Source organism: Dipodomys spectabilis, unplaced genomic scaffold, assembly GCF_019054845.1.
Source record: "Dipodomys spectabilis isolate Male_0828 unplaced genomic scaffold, ASM1905484v1 ptg000095l, whole genome shotgun sequence".
Classification (NCBI taxonomy): domain Eukaryota; kingdom Metazoa; phylum Chordata; class Mammalia; order Rodentia; family Heteromyidae; genus Dipodomys; species Dipodomys spectabilis.
Window position 1 is genome coordinate 25,379,860 of NW_024870772.1, and position 26,990 is coordinate 25,406,849.

Below are 26,990 nucleotides of genomic sequence, written 5' to 3' on the forward strand. Positions count from 1 at the left end.
ACCAAAAACCCAGAAGTAGAGCTATGACTCAAGTGGTAGAGCTCTGGGCATAAAAGGTCAGGGACAGAGCCTCAGCCTTGAGTTCAAGCCCCAGTGGAACACATACAGAAGTAGACTTTTTCCCTTAATTAATCATTTGTGGAGTAATTTTACTTACATGCTTTTAGTTTATTTCATCACCTATAGTAACTATAATATGAGCACTCAGCATTTGTTTTATTCATTTACTTATTTGTATTTTCTTTAGTTGTACAAAGGGGTTTCAATATAACATCTTACTTTATTAAACTGAGTGCAATGAATCTTAATCAATGTTACTCCTCCCATTATTCCCAGCCCATGTATTCACCCATTAAAAAAATAGTTTTCAAAGAACTATTACATCTAAGCAAATAAACAGTCCATTAAAGTATTCCTGGTATGGCCGTCCTGGACTGAGGTTGCTACTGCTCATACTCAGCTTGTTTTATATATACATATACATATATATATGTATATGTATATATATGTATATGTGTATACACACATATATACATTTATATATATTTATATGTATTTATTTATATAATATATATATTATATATCTATACTTTTTTTGGTCAGTTGTGGGGATTGAACTCTGGGCCTGGGCACTGTCTCGCAGCTCCGCAGCTCAAGGCGAGCACTCTACCACTTAGCCACAGCGCCACTTCCAGTCTTCTGGTGGTTAACTGGAGATGTGTTTCATGGACTTTCCTGCCCAGGCTGGCTTTGAACCGTGATCCTCAGATCTCAGCCTCCTGAGTAGCTAGGATTCCAGGTATGAGCCACCAGTGCCTGGCAGCTTCTTATATTTTAAAATAAAGCAATCCAGGAACAGAAAAACAGCTCACAAATGCTAATTTCATAGAGTGCTGAGACAATTTTTCTCTCTTTTTTTTTTTGTTGGTCATGGAGCTTGAACTCTGGGCTGGAATGCTGTCCCTCAGCTCTTCAGCTCAAGGCAAACACTCTACCACTTGAGCCACTGTGCCACTTCCAGTTTTCTGAGTGGTTTATTGGAGATAAGTGTTTCACAGACTTTTCTGCCTGGGCTGGCTTTGAACCTTGATCCTCAGATCTCAGCCTCCTGAGTAGCTAGGATTACAGGTATGAGCCACCAGCGACTTGCTCTTTTTTTTTAATTTCCATTTTTTTTTTTTTTTTTGTCGGTCGTGGGGCTTGAACTCTGGGCCTGGGCGCTGTCCCTCAGCTCTTCAGCTCAAGGCGAGTGCTCTACCACTTGAGCTACAGCGCCACTTCTGGTTTTCTGGTGGTTTATTGGAGATAGGAGTCTCACGGTCTCTCCTGCCAGGGCTGGCTTTGAACTTAGATCCTCAGATCTCAGCCTCTTTGAGTAGCTAGGATTATAGGCGTGAGCCACCAGCGCCCGGCTTAATTTCCAATTTTTTAAATGACTTCATATTATGCTTTTTATTATTATTATGAGTCTACTACAATGGTTTGGATAACTGACTCTTGTGTCAAAGGTTTGGGTCACTATCCTTGGTGCTACTGGGAGGTGGTAGATCCTTTAGAATCTGTGACCTACTGTGACCTTAATGCTATTTGTGCTCTGGTTCTTTTCTTTCTCTCTCTGCTTCATAGACATGAGGTGAACAGGCTTCTTCTCCTTATGCTCCCACCATGATGTACTATGTTGTGGCAGGCCCAAAGCAATAAGACCAAGTCAGAATGGACTGAAACCTCTGCAACTATGACCTGAAACCTCTGCAACTGTGATCTAATAAATTGATATAACTTAGGTATATGTCACAGCAATGGAAGGTGATAAACAACTCCACCAACATACAAAAGTCTAGTCCTGGACAATGCTAACTGAAGCTTCATAGATGCAGGCTCAGGTGATGGAAGAAGCATTTTACTTACCATAATGAACTTTGTTGGCACCTCATTGTTTGTGATGAATTTAGGATATGAAAATAATTCTTTGTAACCTGTGCAATGAGATTGGCATAAGGAAATACCATTAACTATTTACCAAACTGACCTCTAACAAACAATAATGCTACTTTCCACTATTCAGCATGCTATGATCATGAATATTTTGTAGATGGCACTAGTGGCTCATTCCTGTAATCCTAGCTATTCAGGAGAGATTGAGATATCAGGATCATGATTTAAAGTCATCTTGTTTAGAAAAATCTGAGAGACTGCAATTAACTGGCAAAATGCAAGACTGGAGAGATGACTCAACAGGCAGAGTACCAGCCATGAGCAAGAAAGCTGAATCAAGAATGCTAGGTCCCTGAGTTCAAACCTAAGTGCCAACATTTAAAAAAGTATATTTTATGAATACTGTTCTTTTTAGAAAACAATGAGTGCCGAGCACCAGTGTCTCTCACCTATACTAGGCTACTCAGGATGCTGAGATCTCTTGCCTCCAATTAGTCACCAAAAAGCCAGAAGTAGAGCTATAATCAAGTGACAGATTGCTAGCCTTGAGCAAAAAAACTCAAGGACAATGTCCAGGTACTGAGTTCAAGCCCCAGGAGTGGCACCAAAAAAGAAAATAAAACAATGTATAATCATATTTACATAACAAAAGCTCAGCACAGATGGTGGAGTTACTCAAATAACAGAGTGTCAGCCTCGCAAGTAGGAGGCCTGAGCCAAACCCAGTTACCATAAACAACTCAGCACAGCATCCCTGCAATAAGTACAGAGAATTCCAACAATACACTATACTATGCAAAATATCTGATACAAATTTTGTTTATAGGTCTCTTACATCTTCCATGCAAACAGAGGTGTAGGGACAGGAGAGGGGTTACCATCATCATCTTGGTCCCTGGCAGAGCACAGTCTCCATGTAGCCTCATCCTTATTTCATCTCTGCCCTGAACAGAACCGACCTAATTCTGTTGGGAAAGGGTTTCATCCCCTGAGCTCTGCCCCTTCTGTTGTCCCTGAAGAGTCCTATTCATGCCACCTAGAAGGTAGCATTGCCTTCTAACAGTGCTAACCTGATGCTCCCTGAGTCTACTGGATAACAGATCCTCCTTCTCTTGTTTCTCCTCCTCTTCCTCCTCCTCCTTTATTCCAGGACCCTCACACTTAGTGTGAGAGCTCTCATACTAAGCTGCCTCAGGCTTCCTTATAGATGTTTGTTTGATTTGATTTTGGGTAATGCCAAGGTTTATTTATTTATTGCCAGGGCCTGGGTACTGTCTCAGCACTTTACCACTTGATCCACAGAACCATTTCTGGCTTTTTTTCTGTTTATATAGGTCTGAGGAATTGAACCCAGGGCTTTATGCATGCTAGGCAAGCACTCTACCACTAAGCCACATTCCCAGCCTGTCTTATTTATTTATTTTTAACCCTTTTTGTGATTAGAAGGAAGAAAGTTTGAGTCAAAGTAAAATTAAATTGACTACCACCACCACAACAGCTTTTTGTGCTGGTATTAGGGATTGTACTCATAGCTTCTAGTTCTTGCTTGGCTTTTTTTGCTCCAGGCTGGCATTCTACCACTTGAATCACACTCACTTCTAGCATTTTGCTTGTTAACTGGAAAAAAGGGTCTCATAAACTTTTCTACCTAAGCTGGCTTCAAACTGTGTTCCTTAGATTTCAGCTTCCTGAATAGTTAAGATTACAGGCATGAGGGGCTGGGAAGGTGGTTCAGTGGTAGAGCGCTTGCCTTGCATGCCTGAGGCCCTGGGTTCGATTCCTCAGCACCACATAAGCAAAAAGAAAAAAGCCAGAAGTGGCACTGTGGCTCAAGTGGTAGAGCACTAGCCTTGAGCTGAAGAGCTGAGGGACAGCGCCCAGGCCCAGAGTTCAGGCCCCACGACCAGACCCCCCCCCAAAAAAAAAAAAAAAAAGATTACAGGCATGAGCCACCAGTGCTCAGCTTTTCCAGTGCCAGAGTTTAAACTCAGGGCCTCACACTCAGAGTGCTGGGCTGTAAACTCTCTATACTTCCAGTCCAGCTTTTTGCTGATTATTTTGGAAATGGAGAGTCTTATGGACTTTTCTGACTGGGCTGTTTCTGAACCATGATCCTCTAGATCTCAGTTTCCTAAATAGGTAGGATTACAGGTGTGAGCAACTGGCACCTGGCTAATTATAGATTTTCAATGACTATATTGATTGCAAATGCCTTTACCCTTAGATCCTCATACTCAGCAAGCTTAAGTTCTTGTGTTTGGTTCTGATAAGAACAGAAACAGTAGTATTTACTTTTTACCTGTTATGGACTAAGCTCTATTTTAAATCTTTTGCATCCGTCAGCTCTGTCCTCACAGGACTATAAAGTAGGGCCTATTACCCCTCAAATTGCAGGTAAGAAAACTGGGGCTCCAAAAGTTCAGAGAGCTTACTCAAGGTTGACACATAGAGCTTGTGAATTGTATAGTTGGGCTCTGGACTCAGGGAACCTAGTCCACAGTTCTATGTTTAAGCTGCATGTAAAACAGCCTCCCACTCTGAAAAGGCCAGGCCCCACAGTCATGGGCATGCTCATGTTCAGGAAGAACCATAAGGGACTGGGGTCAAAGGGCACTCACCTGTGCCAAACTGGATGATGTTTACTTTTTGCTTCTTATCCACCAAGGACAGTGCATGCAAGGCAATCTGTTTGGCTTGCACGAATGCCACACCTCTCATGGAATTGGAGCAGTCGAGACAAATAATCACTTCATTCTTGTCAGGTAGGCCTGGGAGGGTGGCGTCAAGATCAGGTTGAAAAACAAGCATGCAAGCCTGAAAGGAGAAAAATGTGCTGCAATGGAGTTTTCATTTTGTTTTATTGACAGTGCCTGCACTTGAGTCATGTCTCTAGCTTTTTTTGCTCTGGTTATTTTAATAAGTTCTCACTTTTTGTCCAGGCCGGCTTGGACTATGATCCTCCTGTTTTATGCTTCCTTCCATAGCTGGGAAGGTAGATAGCTACCACCACACACAGCTATTGGTTGAGAATGTCTCTTGAAATTTTCTGCTCAGGTTGGCCTTGAGCTGTGATTCTCCCAACAAATATTTCCTAAGTAAGAGTATAGGTGTGGGCATCTGGTACCCACCTGGGATTGGAGTTTCTTACAAGCTGAACTAGAAAACATCTACTTGTAAAGTTCTGAACTACCCAAACAAAAAGAAGTCAGATGTGCTGGCACATTCCTGTAATTTCAGTTCTAGAAAGGAAGAGGCAAGAGGATTTATTCTTCCACAGTTGGAGATGAGCCTGGACTACATAACTAGATCTTGTATCAAATAAAAGAAAAACAGGGTTGGAGTGTGGCTCAAAGGGAACTGTGCCCTGCTTAGCAGTGCAAGGCTTGAGTTCAAAATGCCAGTATTGCCAAAAGAAAACAAAATATGAGTAAGATTTCCTTCACAACAAAAAAATGGCCTACTAGGAGTAAAAATAAACAGTAAAATGTTATGCCTGGGAATTCAAGTATATGGGACAAAAACTCCTGAGAGGTCACAAATTTAAAATTAATATCTGACAAAAATCATAGGTCACTACAAGACACTATGTTGAAAATGAACTTTACAACTTCAGGAGGTGGGGAGCGAGAAGTTGGAGAGGTGGGGAGGAAAGGGATGGTAGGGGAAAAACAAAGGAGGAGGTAACAATGCTCGATAGGAAATGTACTTATTACCATACTCATGTAACTGTAATTACTCTGTACTGTATTTTTACAATAAAAATATATACAAAAAAATCATAGGTCACCAATGTTATCTGTAAAACAATGTCTTACACTATTCCAAAAGGAATATAGATGCTGTTATAATCACCAAAATACACATATGACTCTTATTAATTAAGAAATACTTAAAGTACAATTACTGTCTCAAAAGTTTCCGTTTTTTGTTTTGTTTTTGTGCCATACTGGGGCTTATACTCAGGGCTTGGCACTGTCCCTCAGCTGTTTTGTTCAAGGCATTTCAGCCCTACTTCTGGCTTTTTAGTGGTTAACTGGGGATAAGAATCTCATGGACTTTCATGCCCAGGGTGGCTTTGAAGCTTGATTCTCAGATCTCAGCCTCCAGAGTAGCTAGGATTATAGGCATGAGCCACCAGCCCAGCTTGTTTTTGTTTTTGTTTTTGTGCCAGTACTGGAGCTTGAACTTAGCTACTTGTATTCTTCCTTATCTTTTTCATTCAAGGCTGTCATTCTACCAATTGAGTCATACCTCTATTTCAGGCTTTTTTTTTTGTCGGTCATGGGACTTGAACTCTGGGCTTGGGTGCTGTCCCTGCGCTCTTCAGCTCAAGGCGAGCACTCTACCGCTTGAGCCACAGTGCCACTTCCGGTTTTCTAGTGGTTTATTGGAGATAAGAGTCTCACAGACTTTCCTCCCCGAGCTGGCTTTGAACTGAGATCCTAGATCTCAGCCTCCTGAGTAGCTAGGATTACAGGCATGAGCCACCGGCGCCTGACGTTTAAGCTTTTTGCTCGTAAATTGGAGATACATCTCAGCCTCCTAAGTAGCTAAGATTGCAAGTGTGACCTACCACTGCCTGGCTTACCTTTCAATATTTATTTATTTGTTTATCTGTGTGCCAGTCCTGAGGCTTGACCTCAGGGCCTGTGCCCTGTTCCTGAGTTTTTTACTCAAAGTTAGCACTCTATCACTTCACTGCTCCACTTCTGGCTTTTTGGTGGTTAATTGGAGATAAGAGACTCATGGACTTTCCCGCTGGGTCTAGTTTTGAACCACAGTCTTCAATATCTCAGCCTCTCTGAATAGGATTACAGGCATAAGCCACTGGCACCCGGTGATGGCTCAGTTTTTATTTTAAATTAAGAAGCAAGTCTTTGTTACAATCACACAAAATGGTCAATTACAATCTGTATTGGGGAATAGATCACAGGGAGGTTTTTACTGAAACGCAGAAGTCGGTGGTGCTTGATAGAAACATAATTACTGTAGAATATTGGGACTGTGAGAGTTTAGTTTGTAAACTAGTTTTTTCAACACTGTCAATCATCTCAAAAATGAAGGAGCTATTTATCGTGGAATATTTTTCCAATTGTATTTCCTACTATTAAGTGAGAAGACTGATACCTCACTTTCTTTTTCTGGATGTTTTTCAACCCACATTCGGGGGAGATACGCATCACACAAACCAATGTGGAGAGAAAATCCATCGTTGCCTAAGGAGCTGCCTTCCACAGTGCGAATTACAGCCTTACAGTCAGTGCTCTGCAAACAAACAGATGACAAAGTAAATCATGCAATAATACATAGGTCAATTTGCACTTACCTGTCAAATAATAAAACAAAACCCTTGTATAATTTATGTAGTTCTGTAAAAAAGCAATAGCATAATAACAACTCTCTAAGTTATGAAATATTGGTTTAGGTCTATAATCATATCGGTCACCATCAAATTCTAAAGTTAATTTAAACATCCAAACTTAAGACTATTGTGTGTATGTGTGTGTGTGTGTGTGTGTGTGTATGTGTGTGTGTGTGTACAAGCTTGAACTCAGGGGCTTGTGATTTCTCTTGGCTTTTTCACTCAAAGCTGGTACTCTACCATTTGAGCCACAGCTCTACTTCCAGCTTTTTTTCTGGTTAATTGAAGAGAAGAGTCACCTGGGTTTGTCTGCTTATGCTGGCTTTGTTTTGTTTTGTTTTGTTTTTGCCAGTTGTGGGCCCTGAACTCTGGCCTGGGTGCTGTCCCTCAGCTCTTCAGCTCAAGGCTAGCACTCTACCACTTGAGCCACAGTGCCACTTCCAGCTTTTTCTGCTTATGTGGTGCTGAGGAATTGAACCCAGAGCCTCATGCATGCAAGGCAAGCACTCTACCACTGAGCCACCTTCCCAGCCCCTTATGCTGGCTTTGAACCGCAATCCTCAGATCTCAGCCTCCTGAGTAGCTAAGATTATAGTAGTGAGTCCCAGTGTCTGCCCAGTTTAAGACAATCTTAATTCTGGATCCAAAGATGACAGATTTTTTTTTGTTAAGCCTTCTGGATATGGCAGAAAACACACCAGATAACTAGAACCTATAATAATAAATAGAACATGAAGTAAAAATCATAGGATACTTTATTTGTAAGTAACATAGATAAATAGATATGTTCATAAATATAAAACAACTTTTGAGAACGTTGATGGTAAGCTTTAAAACAATAAAGGCAAGAGCGTAGATTGCAAAATGGCCACTCTCCACTCCTATATGCTCTTGTTATACTTGGAAGCTCCTCCTACCTGGAGATGGCCTCTATTTCTCCTTGTTTGAATTGGCCAATGGGGCTGACTATGGAATTTGCATTGGCCAATAAGATATTGGCAGATATGCAAAAGGAGTCTGAAAAGTATTTGTGCAATGGAGTGTGCACTGTCTCTTTGGTACTAGGTCTGTTTCATCAGTTTGTGAATGACCCTGAGTCAATCTGCAGAAGGTAGGTGGACATAGGCACCACTCAAGCTGACAGCCTAGTATTGTATGTGAGTGAGGTTCTCCTTAGCCATCATGTCCTGGCCAAGCCACAAAACTATGAGAATAACAAATGTTTGCCCTATTTTTTAGTGCTAGTTCTGGGGGCTTGAACGTAGTGCCTTATGATCTCACTTGGCTTTTTTTGTTCAAGGACAGTACTCAACCACTTGAGCCATAGCTCCATTTCTGCCATTTTACTGGTTAACTGGAGATAAAAATATCACAGAGCCGGGCACTGGTGGCTCACACCTGTAATCCTAGTTACTCAGGAGGCTGAGAGTTGAGGATCACGGTTCAAATCCAGCCCGGGCAGGAAAGACTGTGAGACTCATCTCCAATAAACCACCAGAAAACCGGAAGTGGCGCTGTGGCTCAAGTGGTAGAGTGCTAGCCTTGAGCTGAAGAGTTCAGGGACACACCCAGGCCCAGAGTTCAAGTCCCACTACCATCAACAACAACAACAACCAGACTTTTCTTCCTGGGCTGGCTTTGGAATGTGATCCTCAGCTCTCAGCCTCCGGAGTAACTGTGATTACAGGCATCAGTCATTAACACCTGGCTAAATGCTTGCTGCAGTTTGTGATATGGACAAAGCTAACTAACGTCTAGGACATCTGAATGGGTTAAAGCTGTGTTTATCTCTACTCCCTAGCAGAATGCTAAGACTTCCAACAATATAAGGGAGACAATAAAAAGGACGTGAGCTCATAAAGATATTGAGTCCAGGAATAAAGAGATGAGTGGGTGGTTCAGACAGTGGTTCAGCCAGAATGGAGGAAACTGGTGCCTAGTGAGTGACTGGAGAGAATGGTTACCTGCGATGGTGGCATTAGCCTGCAGCAGCCACGGGAGAGAGCTCACACCCTGGAGGTACCAGTTACTGTAAAAATATGGTCCAAGTGAGCAGGGTAGGGACTATGTAGTATAGAGGACCCACGTGCCTCCACACCCAAGGAGCCAACTAACCATTTGTTACTTCAGGAAACAAGAGCTTAGACTGAGGAGTGTCAGACATAATGGAACATTAAAAGACATGGTTGTCAGGTGCCTGTGTTTACCTTCCACTAACACTCAGAGCTGTTAATTGAGTTTCTCAAGTCTCAGTTTGAATTACAAGGGAAAGAGACAGGGTCACCACACACTGGGAAAAGCCTCCAACTTGAAAGATGGACACATCAAACAAAAAAAATATTTTTTAAGCTGGGAACTGATGGCTCATGCCTAGCTAGACAGGAGGCTGAGATCTGAGAATCACAGTTCAAAAGAAGCTCAGGCAGACAAATCCAAGAGGCTTTGTGTGTGTGTGTGTGTGTGTGTGTGTGTGTGTGCGTGTGCGTGCGTGCTCTTGCAGATGCACGCATGCCAGTACTAAGGTTTAAGCTCAGAGGAGGCTGAGTGCTGTCCTTTAGCTTTCTTGTTCAAGGCTAGCACTCTACCACATGAGCCATAGCTCCACATCTGGCATTTTAGTGGTTCACTGGAGATAAGAGTCTCATAGACTTTCCTGCCCAAGCTGGCTTCAAACCATGATCTTCAGATCTCAGCCTCTTGAATATCTAGGATTAAAGTATAAGCCACTAGTATCCAGATTCCTATTGTTAAATTAACCAGCAAAAAGTCCAAAGTGGTTAAGCCAAGTGCCAGAGCCTCACATTTTTATCCCCAATTAACTACCAAAGAAAGCTGAAGAACAGCTGTAGCTCAAGTGGTATAGCACTGGCCTTGAACAAAAAAGCTCAAAGACAGTGTTCAGGCTCTGAGTTCTAGCCCCAGAACTCACTCTCTCTCTCTCTCTCTTACACACACACAGACACACACACGCTGGAAGTGGAATGGTGGTTCAAGTGGTAGAGTGCTATCTGTAAACAAAAAAAAGGAGTGAAAATGTGGTGCCATGAAGCCCCAATACCAACAAACAAATATATAAATACAAAAAAAAAAAAGGCAAAACTGGCACCAGTGGCTTAATCTGTACCTTTTGTTAATTGAGGAGGCTGATATTTGAGGATTGCAATTCAAAGCCAACCCAAGCACAAAAGTCCATGAGGCTTTTTTTTTTTTTTTTGGTCGGTTGTGGGGCTTGAAGTCTGGGCTTGGGCACCATTCCTCGGCTCTTCAGCTCAAGGCAAGTGCTCTACCACTTGAGCCACAGCACCACTTCCGGTTTTCTGGTAGTTAATTGGAGATAAGAGTCTCATGGACTTTCCTGCCGGGGCTGGGTTTGAACCCTCAGATCTCAGCCTCCTTCGTAGTTAGGATTACAGGTGTGGTCTCCAGCACCTGGCCCCCATGAGACTCTTATTTCCAATTAAGTACCACACCAAAAAAAAAAAAAAAAGAAAGAAAAGAAAAAGGAAAAGAAAAAAAGCCAATGGGAGGTAATATGACAAAAGAAACAAGAGAAAACATTTTCAGAGACAAGGATAATACCTACCATTCATAAGGTACACAAAGGTGCTTTTTTGCTTCAGAAAACAGATTCACTGACCTTTTGTTTCAGTTTATGTGTATCACTGGAAATGAACTGTATCACATATGGCATTTCAATGGACAGGGTCAAGGAGAAGCTACCAGAAATGAAGAGAAGACTGTCTTAGTATATCTTAAAATGCTTTTTGAAGTTGTTTTAAATAATTGTTTTGTTTTGTGGTGTTGAGTTTAAACCCAGGGCTTCATACATACTAGACAAGCACTCTCCCAGAATTAACCACCCAACCCTTCAGATTATTTTATTCTAGTTCATTTATTTAAATATTTATTTACTGTCATTTATTTATTTATGTTGTGCTGGTACTGTGGCTTGATCTCAAAGCCTTGTACTCTTCCTTGTCTTTTTCCCTCAAGACTGGCACTCTACAACTAAGCCATGCTTCCTTCCAGCTTGTTGCTGGTTTATTGGAAATATGTTTTATGCCTAGATCGGCTTTGAACCATGATGCTCATATCTCAGCCTACTGAGAAACTAGGACTGCAGGTGTGATTTACCAGCATCTTGCTTCCTTATATCCATTGAATGACCTGGCAAGTTTAATATTTTAGATACTGACCTTTGCTTTGCTCCTATTTCCTTTATATTGACCTTTTCTACTGTATCCTGTTAAGAGAAAAATACGTATATAACTGCATTTCCATTAAGCTTCACAATGGGGACTGACCTGAAGGTGACCTTGGCAAGAACCCTGGGACAGCAGCAATACAACTGTCCATACAGTGCAACCCAGAGCTTTTGTTCATGAAATGACAATAACTGTGCAATGCAACGGATGTCAGGGATTACTTCTGACCATTTTGATAGATTTTTCATTGCTATATAGGGGTCTCTCTGTGTATATACAAGTCTCAGCACACACAACTGGCATATATAAATATAAGGTAAGAAGTCTGGAAATAAATATATATATATGTATATGTACATATACATATATACATATACATACATACATACATATATATATATATATATTAAAGTTTAACTAGAAGTTATCTCCAGGTGACAGAACTGAAAATTGTTATTAAATGTTCTTGTCTTTTCAAGGTCTTGTTATGTAGCCCAGGGGGGCCTTGAAGTTTTGGTCTTCCTACCCGAATGCTTGGATTATAGATGTGTCTTACTGTACCTAGCTTAAGGATAGTTTTAATTGTCTTCTTTTGACTAATGTAGCACAATCATGTTTCTCTAAATTCTGTGTGTGTGTGTGCCAGTACTGGGGCTTGACCTCCTGATTTCACATTCTTACACAGCTTTTTGTTCATGGCTGACATTACCACTTAATCCATGCCTCCAGTGCTGGCTTTTGGCTGATTAGTTGGAAATAAGAGTCTTGAAGATTTGTTTGTCCAGGCCTGCTTTGAATCATGATCCTTAGATCTCAGCCTCCTGAGTAGCCAGGATCATGGTCATAGTTCTGGTGCCTGGCCTGTATCTTTATTCTTTTCCTTTTGTAAACATTAAATAAAATGCATAAATGTGAGAGATATTTTCATTTGTCCAAAAAGCATTCATTTGGCACTCTACACCAAAAAGATTTAGATCTCTGTCTGTCTAATGCTGGACATTGAACTCACAGTTTTCCACATGCTAGGTCAATCTCTACCTCCCCCTACCCCCACCACCAAATGACCCTTCAAATGTTATGTTAAGCCACTGACCTGAAGGTTTTCATTCAAAGCCTTGTCCCGTTGCCAGGGTGCTACTGTGGCTGGCATGAAGAAGACAGCAACAGGGCCTTGGATGCTGAGTTCTGTGATGTAGGTAATTTTGATGAGGACTTTAGCCTTAGGAGGTAAGTTTCCAACACTAACAGTAAAAACATCCTGAAACAGAAACATATGACTTAATTTGCTACTCAAAAGCATTGGCACTCTACAACTCAAAGGTATAGCCATTTTATGGAAACTATTCTCTCATATTAAAGGACTTGAATTTCTTTTTAAAAAAAAACAACTTGAATTTCAATCTGCCAAATTCTTCTCCAGAAAATGGTAATTACAGAGCCTAGAAGATACATTGGTGGTTCAAAAATCCTTGGGACTATTCACCAGTGGTGGGGACAAGGAGACATTTCTGGAAGCCAGAGAAGAAGAGGTCCCTTGGGACTATGATCCAATTGACTCCAGAGCTAAAGCAACTTTCTTTTCTCTCTCCCTTTCTCTCTCTCTCTCTCTCTCTCTCTCTCTCTCTCTCTCTCTCTCTTTGTCATTGGGCTGAACTCTGGGCCTGGGCGCTGTCTCTCAGCTCTTCAGCTCAAGACTAACGCTCTACCACTTGAACCATAGCTCCACTTCTGGCTTTTTCTGCTTATGTGGTGCTGAGGAATTGAACCCAGGGCCTCATGCATGCAAGGCAAGCACTCAACCACTGAGCCACCTTCCCAGCTCCAGCAACTTTTTTTTTTTTTTTTTTGGTCTGGTCGTGGGGCCTGAACTCTGGGCCTGGGCGCTGTCCCTTAGCTCTTCAGCTCAAGGCTAGCGCTCTACCACTTGAGCCACAGTGCCACTTCCGGCTTTTTTCTTTTTGCTTATGTGGTGCTGAGGAATTGAACCCAGGGCCTCAGGCATGCAAGGCAAGCGCTCTACCACTGAGCCACTTTCCCAGCCCCTCCAGCAACTTATTTCTAAGCATGGCTTTTACTTAGTCTTCTCATCCTGTGGTAATTATTTTATTAGAAAAATATATATTTTTGTGCCAGTCTTGGGCTTGAACTCAGGGCCTGGACATTGTTTCTGAGCTTCTTTTGCTCAAGGCTAGCACTCTACCATTTGAGCCACAGCTCCACTTCTGGATTTTTTAGTAGTCAATTGGAAGTATGAGTCTCACAGACTTTCCTGCCTGGGCTGGCTTTGAGCTTTATTCAACAGATCTCAACCTCCTGAGTAGCTAGGATTACATATGTGGGCCACCATTGACTAGATGGAGACATACACACACACACACACACACACACACACACACACACACACACACACACACACACACACACACACACACACACACACACACAGATATTCCTAAGTTGTTAAGTAATTTATTTCTAAATACATAAAACAATTACAAAATATAATTGTTTTCTTAGAAAAATATTTCATTTTCCCCAGTCATGGTGGCTCATGCCTATTATCCAAGCTACTCAGGAGACTGAGATTGAGGATTGTAGTTAAAGCCCGTCCAGGTATAAAAGTCTGTGAAACTCTTATCTCCAATTAACTAGCAAAAAAGCTTGAAGTGGAGGTGTGGCTCAAGTCCTACAGTTGTCAACCTTGAGTGGAAAAGCCATGCAAGAGTAGGAGACCTAAGTTCAAGCCCCAGAACTGGCATACACATAGAACATTTAATTTTTTTATTGTGAAAATACTGTACAGAGGGATTACAATTACATGGGCATTGTAGCCTCCTCCTTTGTTTATACTTCCCATCCCTTCCCATCCTCCTTTCCTCCCCACCCAATTCTCCCCCCCCACCAAGTTGTAAAGTTCGTTTTCGACTTGACAACTTGTACTTCAGAACATTTAATTTTATTTGAGTAGGATATTGATAATCACCATAGAGATGGCTACTTTATATCTAGCTAGGGCAGGACAAAAGAAACATTAGATGTATTTTTTTTCTAATACCATCAGAGAGATCCTTTTAACATCTCCAACTCCATTTACACTTCCAGTTGAGCATGTACTATAAAAATTCAGTATATTTAGATGGGCATATGGAAGATTAATGATTAATGTAGGAGTAAGAGTTAAGTCATTACTTTTAAAATTCCAGTACTGCTGCTTGAACTCAGGCCTCACATTCTCCCTCAGCTTTTTTTTTTGCTCACAACTTGTATTCTACCACCTGAGCACACCTCCACCTCTAGCTTTTTGCTGGTTATTTCAAAATAAGAGTCTTCAGATTTGTCTACCTGGGTGGGCATTGAACCTTGATTTTCAGATCCCAGCCTCCTGAGTAGCTAGGATTATAGGTGTGGGCCATGGTGCCCCTCTAAATCATCACTTTTGACATCAAGGGGGTCAATCTGTCAATAAAGGAGCCCTGCATTTCAGAGTTAACAATACCAACTATAAAGAAAATGTATGCATAAAAGCCCAGGAGCCATTTAAGAGGCTGCCACTTAAATAGTAAGCTATCATTCTGATTACAGGTTGGATAAAGGTACTTGCAAGATGATGTCATTTTCATGATAGAATATAATCTACAAAATTGTAACTTATCTTGAACTAATCAAGTGAACTGAATTCTAAAGACTAGCAAGCCCCTCTGAGGACAGCTGGGACACACAAACCACGTGAATTCTGACAGGCTTATTCATATAGAATAACTGGGAGCTCCTGACCCAAGTGGAGTTGACATATTCTCACAGATTTCTATCCTGTTTTCTACTGGATCCATTAAAAAGACCAGAACAAGCCAGGAGACTAAAGAAAGCCACAGGGCTAGGGGCTGGTTACTGCTAGGGACAGGTTTGAACCCACCCTCTTCTCTGGGTCCTTTCTCCACATGAAGCAAAAGCCTGAAAATCCCTTTGCTTCCATGGCTACTGGGGAAGAGGCAGTAGAATGAGAAAAACCTTCTTTAATACCTGTGACCACTGCTTGAGAGAACAGAAACAAAAGTGGTCTCCCCCATGGGGGACTAGGCTGAACCCTCCTAGGCCCCAGACCCTATATTAGTACGGTGTAGGAAAGGCAGAAAGCTATCTGTTTTCTACACTCTCAACAGACACAAGGCAGAATTTGGCTGCTGCCAAGGGAAGAGAAAGGAGGAGTTTTCTAGGCTGGAAAAATATCAAAATTCCAAATCTGAAGTATACTTACCACTAAATATATTGTTTTTACACTGAGAACTTGGAAAATTCAGCCTAAAGTCAGGGATTATTTGTTGAAGTATATATTTATGTGTATGTGTTTATAGATTATATTTTACTTGAGAATGTTGTATGTTTAATATATAACATTGCTATATTAAATACTACATAATGTATAATATGCATATATGCTATATATTGTATATGTAATGTTCTCAACATTTAGATAATTTTATTAGTCTGCAATTTAATAAAATAGACATTTGTCTTTTCACTCCTTTTGAGAAGAGACATTTCAAAATTACAATAAAATTCAATTAAAAAAACGGGGGTTGAGGGGCAGGGAATGTGGCTTAATGGTAGAGTGCTTGCCTAGCATGCATGAATTCTGGGTTTGATTCCTCAGAATCACATAAACAGAAAAGGCCAGGAGTGGTGTGGTGGCTCAAGAGGTAGAGTGCTAGCCTTGAGCAAAAGAAGCTCAAGGACAGTGCCCAGGCCCTGAGTTCAAGCCCTAGGACTGGCAAAAAAAAAAAAAAAAGGTGTTGAGGATTTAGCTTGGCTGAGGAGCACTTGTCTGACAAGTACCCTGAGTTTGGTCCTCAGCCTTGCAAAAACAAAAAGTGTTCCCAGTAATCAGAAGTGAACAAATAACAATTTGAATTTATTTAATATAAATGTGATAATATTGTGTGTGTATGTGTGCGTGCGTGTGTGTGTGTGTGTGTGTGTGTGTGTGTGTGTGTGTGTGTGTAAGTCTTTCAGATTTGCCTGCCTAGGCTAGCTTTAAATTAGGATCCTCAGATCTCAGCCTCATGAGTAGCTAGGATTACAGGTGTAAGCCACTAGTGCCTGGCCAATCCCAGGTTTTGTACATACACTTTAGCTAGGCACTAATATTACTAACTATTTTATAGGGAAATATATTAATGCATGTATCAGAAGATAAAGTGTACCCCAAAGGTTTTCCTTATCACTTCTGGGAAATCTGTTCCTATAATGACAACTGGTCTTCCTTTTTACTGTGTAATACCAACCTCATTTCTTCCTTTATTTAGAAAACTAAAATGGATGTAGCTTGGCTTCCCCTACTTACAAGGGAACTTGTAAGCCCCTAATTGTAAATTCTCTCTGTTTCTATATGACTTTCATAGCCTTCCTATAAGCATGCCTACTACTGGATGAGTGTCCACCCATACCGGAGCATCTTGGTCCATCAGGTAAGCACCATGGCCTTGGCGGATGGCTTCTCGGTATTCTCGTTGGGCTTCTTCCTTTTCTTTGATCTGAAAATGATTATTAAGATGATTATAAGATGATTAACTTCAGACTTTCATATAAAAAATGTCATAAGTGTTTATTGATTTTTAAAAGAACTTTTTTGTGTGCCAGTATTGGGGCTTAACTCAGGACCTTACACTCTATTCCTTTAGCTTTTTCTTCTTAAGGCTGGCGCTCTACCACTTGAGCCACACCTCTACTTCTGGCTCTTTGCTGGCTACCTGGAGATAAGAGTCTCACAAACTTAAAAAAAAAAAAAAAAGAGTCTCACAAACTTTTCTGCCTAGCCTGGCTTTGAACTGTGAACCTCAAATCTCAGCTTCATAAGTAGCTAGGATTATAGACATGAGCCATCAGAGGTTGGCTCTGGAAGCCTCTTGTGAGTTGGTTCCTCAAAGAATATTTTTGTTCTTTAATAAGGTTGTTTCTCATGTGATAGCCACAATAAGTAAGATAATGAAGATCTGGGTAAATGTCAGTCTCAGAGCAGTCTCAGGCATTTTGTTTGCTCACCTCTCCTACTACGTGCTTGTCATTAATGAATGCCTCAAAGCCACACACAGCTGCTTTGTCATCCAAAGGGAAGATATATTTTGCCTCAATGGGCATTTGGCTTTGATTTGTGTATGTCTGAAAAACAATAACCTGAAGAAAGAAAAAAAAAGCCATACACTTGATTAAACCACACAGAACATTTACAGGGACATTTACAACTACTGGAAATAATTACGTAAATTCAGTTTATATTCACTGAACTTTTATCATATCTTATCCCTGGCCTTAGGGGTTTTCCTTTTTGCATTAAGGGTCTGAGTGCTGCTCCTTAGCTTTTTTACTCAAGCCTGGTACTCTACCACTTGAGCCACACTTCTGCTTCCAGCTTTTTAGAGGTTAATTGAAGATACTTTCCTACCCAGGCTGACTTTAAACCACGATCCTCAGATCTCAGCCTCCAGAGAAGTTAGGATTACAGGAATGAGACGCCAGAGAGTCCAGAGCACATGATACAATGCCCGGCTATGGAGTCAGGCAGCTCACTGGGCCCTGACTGAGGTAGAGGTCATGGAAGTCCTGGGAATGAGCAAAGAGAAGACTTTTCATGCCAAAGATACTGCAGTTTCCTAAATGGTCTGGACATCCCCAGAGTTCTTACTCTTATGATGGGTCCATGCCCTAATAAACCGATGGCAAACTGAAAATATCCTAAGCACAACATGTGCTCAGTGAAGGAACTGTAGAAATAAAGTTACAGTTAGTGCTCTTCCTTATCTGTGACTGTGGAGTCCACATGTGTGATTTCAACCAATTGTGGATGGAAAATACTCTGAGAAAATAGTGTCTGTCCAGAGATTTACAGACTAATTTCCCCATGGTTACTATTCCCCAAACATTCTAACCTTTAAATTTCATTTAGTTGATGCAACTGTAATTTAATTCTCACTTATGATTTATATCCACCTAGTTAAGATCATAAAATTACAGAGCACGCACCTGGGCTACAAAGTCTATCACTCTTCCCTTGATGTGAACCTCCTCAAGAGGAACCGGATACCCAGCAGTGTCCTGAAGGCCAGCCTTGCCATCGCTGGGATGTTTGCTGTCTGGCAACTGGTAATCTGCATATTACAAATAAAAAATCAGCTTTTAAAACAGTGTTCTATATGATTTTATCTCAATTCCTTGTCCATCCCTTCATATATTTTAGAAAAATATGAATAAATAGCAGTGGTATTTCTTATTTTGTTTTTCTGATACTGGGTTTGAATTTAGGATCTCAACTTCTTGCTTGGCTTTTTTGCTCAAGGCTAGCATTCTACCATCTGAGCCATAGATCCATTTTTTGATTACTTGGAGATAAGAGCCTTTCAGATTTGTCTGATTGGGCTGGCTTCAAATCAGAATCCTCAGATCTCAGCCTCCTGAGGAGCTAGAATTACAGGTGCAATCTGGCACCTGATGCAAAGGTTTGTTTGCTTGCTTGCTTGTTTTGATATGAGCTCTCACTATGTAGCTCAGGCTGACCTCAAACTCAGAATCCTCCTATCTCAGACTCCCAAGTGCTGTGATTATAGATATGTTACCACATCTTGATGACATTTTATGTTTTGGAAGTACCAATTCTGAAAAGAGAGCCCACACAAGGCAAATGGGGGCAATGTTCTCAGAGACACTTTAAACTCTTAGTTCTACTTTTAAACCATTTGTATATATGCAGTGATAAGGATTAAACCCAGGGTCTCGCAAATGCTCTACCATTGAGCTACATCCCTAGACTTTTGCCTTTGAAAATCAGAGGCTTAGAGGGACCATCTTGTGTGTGTGTGTGTGTGTGTGTGTGTGTGTGTGTGTGTGTGTGTGTGTGCATGTGTGTACCAGTACTAGGCTTGAACTCAGGTCTTTTTTTTTTTGGTTGTGGGGCTTGAACTCTAGTCCTGGGCGCTGTCCCTCAGCTCTTCAGCTCAAGGCTAGCACTCTACCATTTGAGCCACAGTGTCACCTCCAGTTTTCTGGTGGTTTATTGGAGATAAGAACAACACAGGTGTTGTTCTTATTCCCATTTGAGAGAAATGGAGTACAGACAGATTATGTGATTTGTTCAAGGATTGCATTGCCTACTAAGAGTTCGCATGCAAAGCCAAGCTTCCTCAGTCTAAAGCTACCTACACCTATTATATTATGATATCTTAAAATGGTTCTATGGACTGGGTTTGACCCCAAAAGGTTCATGTGTTAGGAGCTGACTCCACAGAATGATGATGTTTAGACCTTTAAGATATAGGACCTGCTCACCAGCCCTGCCTTTCTCTGGTTTTGTCTCCTGGTGTGATCTTTCCTTCTATTATCCATTCCTGCTGTAATTCCATCTTCCAGGAGGTCATCATCAGAGCATAATTGATGCTACTGTCTTAGCCCTTGAACCTCCAAAATTGTGAGCTAAAGAAACTTCTTGGGCTGGGAAGTTGGCTCAGTGGTAGAGCGCTTGCCTTGCATGACTGAGGCCCTGGGTTTGATTCCTCAGCACCACATAAGCAAAAAGAAAAAAAGCCGGAAGTGGCGCTGTGGCTCAAGTGGTAGAGCACTAGCCTTGAGCTGAAGAGCTGAGGGACAGCACTCAGGCCCAGAGTTCAGGCCCCATGACCGGACCCAAAAAAAAAAAAAAAAGAAACTTCTTTTGCTGTGTGCCAGTGGCTTATACCTGTAATTCTAGGTACTCAGGAGGCTGAGATCTGAGCATTATGACAGTTTGAAGCCAGCTGTGGCAGAAGAGTCTGTAAGACTCTTATCTCCAATTAACCATAAAAAGCCAGAAGTGAAGCTGTGGTTCAAGTGGTAGAGCACTAGTGTTGAGCACCCAAGCCTAGAGTTCAAGCCCCAGGACCAGCAGCAAAAAAAAAAAAAAAAAAGCCTTTAAAAAAAATTTCCCCTTGCATGCATGAGGCCCTGGGTTCGATTCCTCAGCACCACATAAGCAAAAACAAAAAAGCCAGAAGTGGCGCTGTGGCTCAAGTGGTAGAGCGCTAGCCTTGAGCTGAAGAGCTGAGGGACAGCGCCCAGGCCCAGAGTTCAGGCCCCACAACTGGACCCCCCCAAAAAAAAATTTCCCCTCCCATCCCTACATACAACTTACACAGTTCATGTTAACATACTGTATACTGAAAGCAACTGCATTTGCTCACCCTTTCCTCCATTCTTGTGCCTCTTCTTCCCTCCCACCCCCAAAAATGCTTCCACTGCTTGGCTTTTTTTCTGATAAACCATACTTTAGTAGCTCAGAGGACTTACCCCTATAGATGCCTCCCATAAGTATACTGTCCTTTAGTCAGTTTGTGTGTAAATGTATTGCCTGCATTTTTATGTGTATTTAGATCTAGCTCCCACATATGAGAGAAAACACCCACTGTTTGTCTCTCTGAGCCTGGCTTACCTCACATAACATGATTTGTACTAGGTCTATCCATTTCCTTGCAAATGATGTAACATTTTATATATATATACATATATATATATATATATATATATATATATATATATATATATATATATATATATTAGGTAAGTAAAATTCCACTGTATATATGTACCAAGTTTTCTTGATCCATTCAATCTGTTGAAGGGTTTCTGGGCTGTTTCCATAACGTGGCTATATTAACAATAAACATGGATGTGCAAGTGTCTTCATTCTGACTTGTAATGATCTGAGTAGATGTCCAAAAGTGAAACTTCTTTTCTTTATAACATATCTAGATCCAGGTATTTTGTTTTCAGTAATAAATAATGGATCAATACAATAGATTTTAGTATTGGCTATGCCTGAAGAGTAAGCTGCTCATTGGCATGCAAATGTGCAAATGACATGACATAGAATTTTTACCAAATATCTTGTTGGTTTTTGTTTTGTTTTGTTTTTGCCAGTAGTGGGGCTTGAACCCAGGGCTTGGGCACTGTCCCTGAGCTTCTTTCACTCAAGGCTAGAACCACAGTGCCACCTCTAGCTTTTTCTATTTATGTGGTACTGAGGAATCGAACCCAGGGCTTCATGCATGCTAGGCAAGCACTCTACCACTAAGCCACATTCCCAACGTATCTTTTGTGTGTATAAAAAAAAAATGAAATATTTATATATAAGGTCCAAGATATTACCAAATGTGAATATAAATTCCACTAAAAATATGTTACAGTTCTATAAACATTGCCACATAAAATCATCAACAAAATTCTTACCTTCAACATCTGAAAAAATTAAAAGCTCAGGTTTAATTTTCTCTAAGTTTGCAACAGTATGTGGATGAAAGTCTTTTATTTGGTCCCCGGGCATGCGAAATTTAATAAGATATTTCATTTTAATCTGGTTGGTTTTGTATACAACAAATTCATCATCCTAGAACACAAAGAAATTGATAGGCGGTAAAAGAATAGCTACAACAATAAGAACAACAGGTCTTTATGGGTCGTGTTCTCACAGAAACTCTTGCACACATATCAAATGAAGGCTGAAGAAATACACTCATTATTATTGTGTACCAGTACTGATGCTTAAATGCAGGGCTTCAAGCTCTTGTTTGGCTTTTTTGTTCAAGGTGAAAAAAAAAAAGTGGAGCCATATTTTGACTTCCAGATTTTTAATTTGGAAATAAGAATCTCTCAAATTTGTCTGTCTAAAGCTGGCTTTGAACCCCAATCTTTAGATTTTAGCCTCTTGAGTGGATAGGATTAACAGTCATGAGCCACCAGTACCCTGGTAGGAAAACAGTTTTTAAATGAAAGTAGATTTAATAAAAACAGAAGCAAAGCTTGAGTCTGTTCTTTGGGCACTCAAGCCCCTTCTTGCCTGTTTTGGCAGTTTTTTGTTTTGTTTTTTTGCCAGTCTGGGACTTAAACTCAGGGTCTGGGCCCTGTCCCTGAGCTTCTTTTGGCTCAAGGCTAACATTCTACCACTTGAGCCAGAGATCTACTTTGGGCTTTTGGGGGGCAGTTTTATTGGAGATAAAAATCTCAGGGACTTTCTTGCTGAGCTGGCTTTGAATCACAATCCTCAGATCTCAGCCTCTTGAGTAGCTAGGATTGTAGAAGTATAGAAGTGAGCCACTAGGGCTGGGAAGGTGGCTCAGTGGTAGAGCACTTGCCTTGCATGCATGAGGCCCTGGATTCGATTCCTCAGCACCACATAAGTAAAAAGAAAAAAGCCGGAAGTGGTGCTGTGGCTCAAGTAGTAGAGCGCTAGCCTTGAGCTGAAGAGCTGAGGGACAGTGCCCAGACCCAGAGTTCAGGCCCCATGACCGGACCCCCCCCCAAAAAAAAAAAAGAAAGAAAAAGAAGTGAGCCACTAGTACCCAGGCCTATCTGTTTTGTTTGTTTGTTTTTAAATATTAAAAATACCTCAAAGTCTGTGGGAACAGAGGCTGTTTTTGACACTCCATGCACACTGTCATAGCCTGGTGGTGCTTCAGTTAAGGAAAAGTTCTTCATGAGTAAGTCCACACACTTTCCGAGGGCTACATCACAGATGAGCAGGAATCTGGAGCCATCTGTATTTCCTGGGTGTGAATATTTACTGCTTGTACTGTACATGTATGGAAATAAGTACATTTATGTTATTTATAGCTACATCCAACGTCACTGCATAATTAGGAAACACAGGCCAAGACTCCCTAATCCTAAAATATGGACCCAAAATCTGAAATGCTCTCAAATTCAAAACTTTTTGAGCACTGATAGGTCACAAATGAAAAATTCAACATCTGATCTCATGTGATGAAACACAGTCAAGATATAAGTGCACTTCTCTGGGTATAGATTACAACCGTAGTTTACACCTGTAATCCTGGCCACTCAGTAGGCTGAGATTTGAGGATTATGGTTCAAAGGTAGCTGGGGCAGGAAGGTCTATGAGACTCTTTTCTCCGGTTAACCACCAAAAGCCAGAATTGGAGCTGCAGCACAAATGATAGAGTACTAGCCTTAAGCAACAAAATCTCAGGGACAGAGCCCAGGCAAAACCAAAACAAAAAACAAACACATACACAAAAAAACCCTTGGACAGCGTGGGGCCTACTTGTCATTCCAATTATGCAGAAAGTATATTTACTGCAACCCCTCTGTACATCACCTTTATAATAACAATAAAAAATAAAATAAATTGTACAGGAAAGAAAGACATTGTATTCTTATTCTTGAAATCCAAATGGAGTAATAAACATTTCAAATGTTGCCCAATGGAGAAACTGATTCAGTTTCCTTCTTTGGGAATCTGCACATTCAATAAGGTGAATCTAGCTGTGAGGAGGACAGGCCGGGATATGCTTTTGGAGACAACAGTTTTGAGACACACTTCTGTATTAAAAACAAACATACAAACAAACAAAAACAATCAAGCCCAAAACAGCAGTGTTGCTGAAGGAGCCCAGATTCATTTCACTCTGTAGGAGATGAACTTTTTGTTTTTAAAGAAGCTGAGGACTTTTTACTTGTGGTGCTGGGGATGTAATCTAGGGTATTGCAAATGGTAGACAAGTGCTGGACTACTAAGCTGCATCCCTAGCTCTGAGACTTGCCCTAAAAAAACACACAAAAAAAACCCAAAAACAAATGTCAACTGGCAGGTGCTGATGACTCACATCTGTACTGCTAGTTACTCTGGAGGCTGAGATCTGATGATCCAGATTCAACAATAACCTGGGCAGGAAAGTCCATGAGACTCTTATTTCTAATTAACAAGCAAGTGCCAGAAGTAGAGGTGGCTCAAGTGGTAGAGTGTCAGCCTTGAGCAAGAAAGCCAAAGGTGAGCACAAAGTCTTGAATTCAAGCCCTGGTAGTAGTTAAAAATAATATATATTTTTTTGGCAAAAATCATTTGGTAGGGGCTAGGAAGGTGGCTCAGTGGTAGAATGCTTGCCTTGCATGCTTGAGGCCCTGGGTTTGATTCCTCAGCACCACATAAGCAAAAAGCTGGAAGTGGTGCTGTGGCTCAAGTGGTAGAGCGCTAGCCTTGAGCTGAAGAGCTGAGGGACAGTGCCCAGGCCGAGTTCAGGCCCCATGACCGACAAAAAAAAAAAATCATTTGGTAAAATTTTGATCACAGAAATGTTTACAATAAAAAACAAAAGACAAAAAGCCCCCCCATTTATCTTTGTCACAATGACCCAGGTTTAACAAAACCACAGTGTGTGTGTGTGTGTGTGTGTGTGTGTGTGTGTGTGTGTGTGTGTGTGTGTGTGTGTGTGTGTGTGTGTGTGTGTGTGTACATGATGCTAGGGCTTGAACTCAGGGCCTGGGGCCTATCCTTTAGATTTTTTCACTCAGAGCTTTTGCTCTGCAACTTGAGTCACACCTCCATTTCCAGCTTTCTAGCAATTAACTGGAGATCAGAGTCTCATGGACATTCCTAACAAGTCTGGCTTTGAACCACAATCCTCAGATCTCAGCCTTCTGAGTAGCTAGGATTACAGGTGTGAGTACTAACACAATGTTATTCTTTTGTGCTGTATATATTTAAATAAAAACAAGCCAACAAAGTTCTGTCTAGCTCAAGAACAAGAGGAGGTCTGGGCTGCAGATGTGACGGCAGAGGCCTAGAGAAGGCTGACTAGAAAGGCCTAGGCCCCCTGGTACTGAGTTTTAGCTGCATATACTCAGGCAAAGTTCCTGGCTTTCCTTAGTGCCCCTGTCTGTGGTATATGACTAATAATGATTTACCTTTGAGTGTTCTGGAGCTTCAGTAAGAGAAACACACACAGACTCAAGTGAATAAAATCATGGAGATGATTTCAAACAGTTTCTCCAAACATTTACTATAAAAGACAAGCTTCTACAGTACTCTGCTTCTGTGGGTGAAAGACTCCTTCAGCAAGGATCATGAGGGGGGAAACCCCAGAAAGTGCTCAGTAGTGAGTGCTGGTGACTTAGGATGGAGTGCACTGACCTGAGTGAATTACTGAAATAAATTCCACTCCCGAGATTTCCAATGTCTGTTCTTTGCACGCCATGATCTTCAACTACTTTGGGTAAAAGCAACCCGCTGAAAAGAAAAGAGCATTACAATGATGTACTAGATAAAGTATTTATTAGAGCCTTGAAATCCTAGCAGAAATGGGTACTAATAAGCAAAGTGTAGTTGGCCTCTATTTATGGGTTACACATTCTCATATTCAACCAACCACAGATTGAATATATTTGGCAAAAAAATTCTGTCTGTACTGAACATGGCCAGATTATTTTTTGTTATCATTTTCTCTAAACAACCCAGCACAGCAATTAGTTCCCATTGTGTGAGATATTACAAAGTTATCTAGAAGGCAGGCATCAGTGGCTCATACCTGTAACGCTAGCTATTTAGGAGGTTGAGATTTGTGAATGGAGGTTCAAAGCCATTGTGGGGCAGACAAATCTGTGAGATTCTTTTTTTTTTTTTTTTTTGGTCATGGGGCTTGAACTCTGGGCTTGGGCACTATCCCTCAGCTCTTCAACTCAAGGTGAGTGCTCTACCACTTGAGCCACAGCTCCACAAAGCCACTTCCAGTTTTCTGGTGGTTTATTAGAGATGAGACCGGGAGTCAGTGGCTCATGCCTGTAATCCTAGCTACTCAGGAGACTGAGATCTAAGGAGACTGGGCAGGAAAGTCTGTGAGAATCATCTCCAATTAACCATCAGAAAACTGGAAGTAGGGGCTGGGAAGGTGGCTCAATGGTAGAGCGCTTGCCTTGCATGCATGAGGCCCTGGGTTCGATTCCTCAGCACCACATAAGCAAAAAGAAAAAAATCCAGAAGTGGCGCTGTGGCTCAAGTGGTAGAGCTAGCCTTGAGCTGAAGAGCTGAGGGACAGCACCCAGGCCCAGAGTTCAGGCCCCACGACTGGACCCTTACCCCACCCCCAATAAAAAAGAAAACTGCAAATAGTGCTGTGGCTCAAGTGGTAGAATGCTTGCCTTGAGCTGAAGAGCTGAGGGATAGTGTCCAGGCCCAGATTTCAAGACCCATGACCGACAAAAAAAAAAAAAGGTCTTATGGACTTTCCTGCCCTGGCTGGCTTTGAACTGAGATCCTCAGATCTCAGCCTCCTGAGTAGCTAGGATTACAAGCATGAGCCACTGGTGCCAAATTAACCAGAAGAAAGCCAGAAGTGGAGGTATGGCTCAAGTTGTAGAACACCAGCCTTGAGTAAGAGCCAGGCAAGACTTCCAGGCCATGAGTTCAAGTGCCAGTATAGGCACAAAACAAACAAAAGCAAGTTATCTACTAAAGACATATAGACTTCTCAGAAGAATGACCAATAGACACATGAAGAAATGTTCAATATCACTGGCCAGGAAAGAAATGCAAATCAAAATAACACTGAAATTCCACGTCACCCCAATTAAATGGTCATTATCAAGAAAACTAACAATCACAAATACTGGCAGAGATGTGGCCAAAAGGGAACTCTACTACACTGTTGGTGAAAGGTAAACTTGTTCAATCATACTGG

At 41.3% G+C, this 26,990-nt stretch overlaps 1 protein-coding gene across 1 annotated transcript in view; it reads right to left on the minus strand.

Moving 5' to 3' along the window:
- Parp4 (poly(ADP-ribose) polymerase family member 4) overlaps positions 1 to 26,990 on the minus strand; it is a 108,456-nt gene that overhangs the window by 42,959 nt on the left and 38,507 nt on the right. The window contains exons 12-23 of the mRNA XM_042685458.1: positions 25,448 to 25,543; positions 22,906 to 23,089; positions 21,751 to 21,907; positions 18,520 to 18,644; positions 17,542 to 17,673; positions 16,947 to 17,033; positions 12,596 to 12,760; positions 11,494 to 11,540; positions 10,935 to 11,013; positions 7,063 to 7,200; positions 4,554 to 4,749; positions 1,909 to 1,976 (exon numbers count right to left, since the gene is read on the minus strand). Coding sequence (XP_042541392.1) covers positions 1,909 to 1,976; positions 4,554 to 4,749; positions 7,063 to 7,200; positions 10,935 to 11,013; positions 11,494 to 11,540; positions 12,596 to 12,760; positions 16,947 to 17,033; positions 17,542 to 17,673; positions 18,520 to 18,644; positions 21,751 to 21,907; positions 22,906 to 23,089; positions 25,448 to 25,543 — 1,474 coding nt within the window. The remainder of the gene's footprint in view (positions 1 to 1,908; positions 1,977 to 4,553; positions 4,750 to 7,062; positions 7,201 to 10,934; positions 11,014 to 11,493; positions 11,541 to 12,595; positions 12,761 to 16,946; positions 17,034 to 17,541; positions 17,674 to 18,519; positions 18,645 to 21,750; positions 21,908 to 22,905; positions 23,090 to 25,447; positions 25,544 to 26,990) is intronic.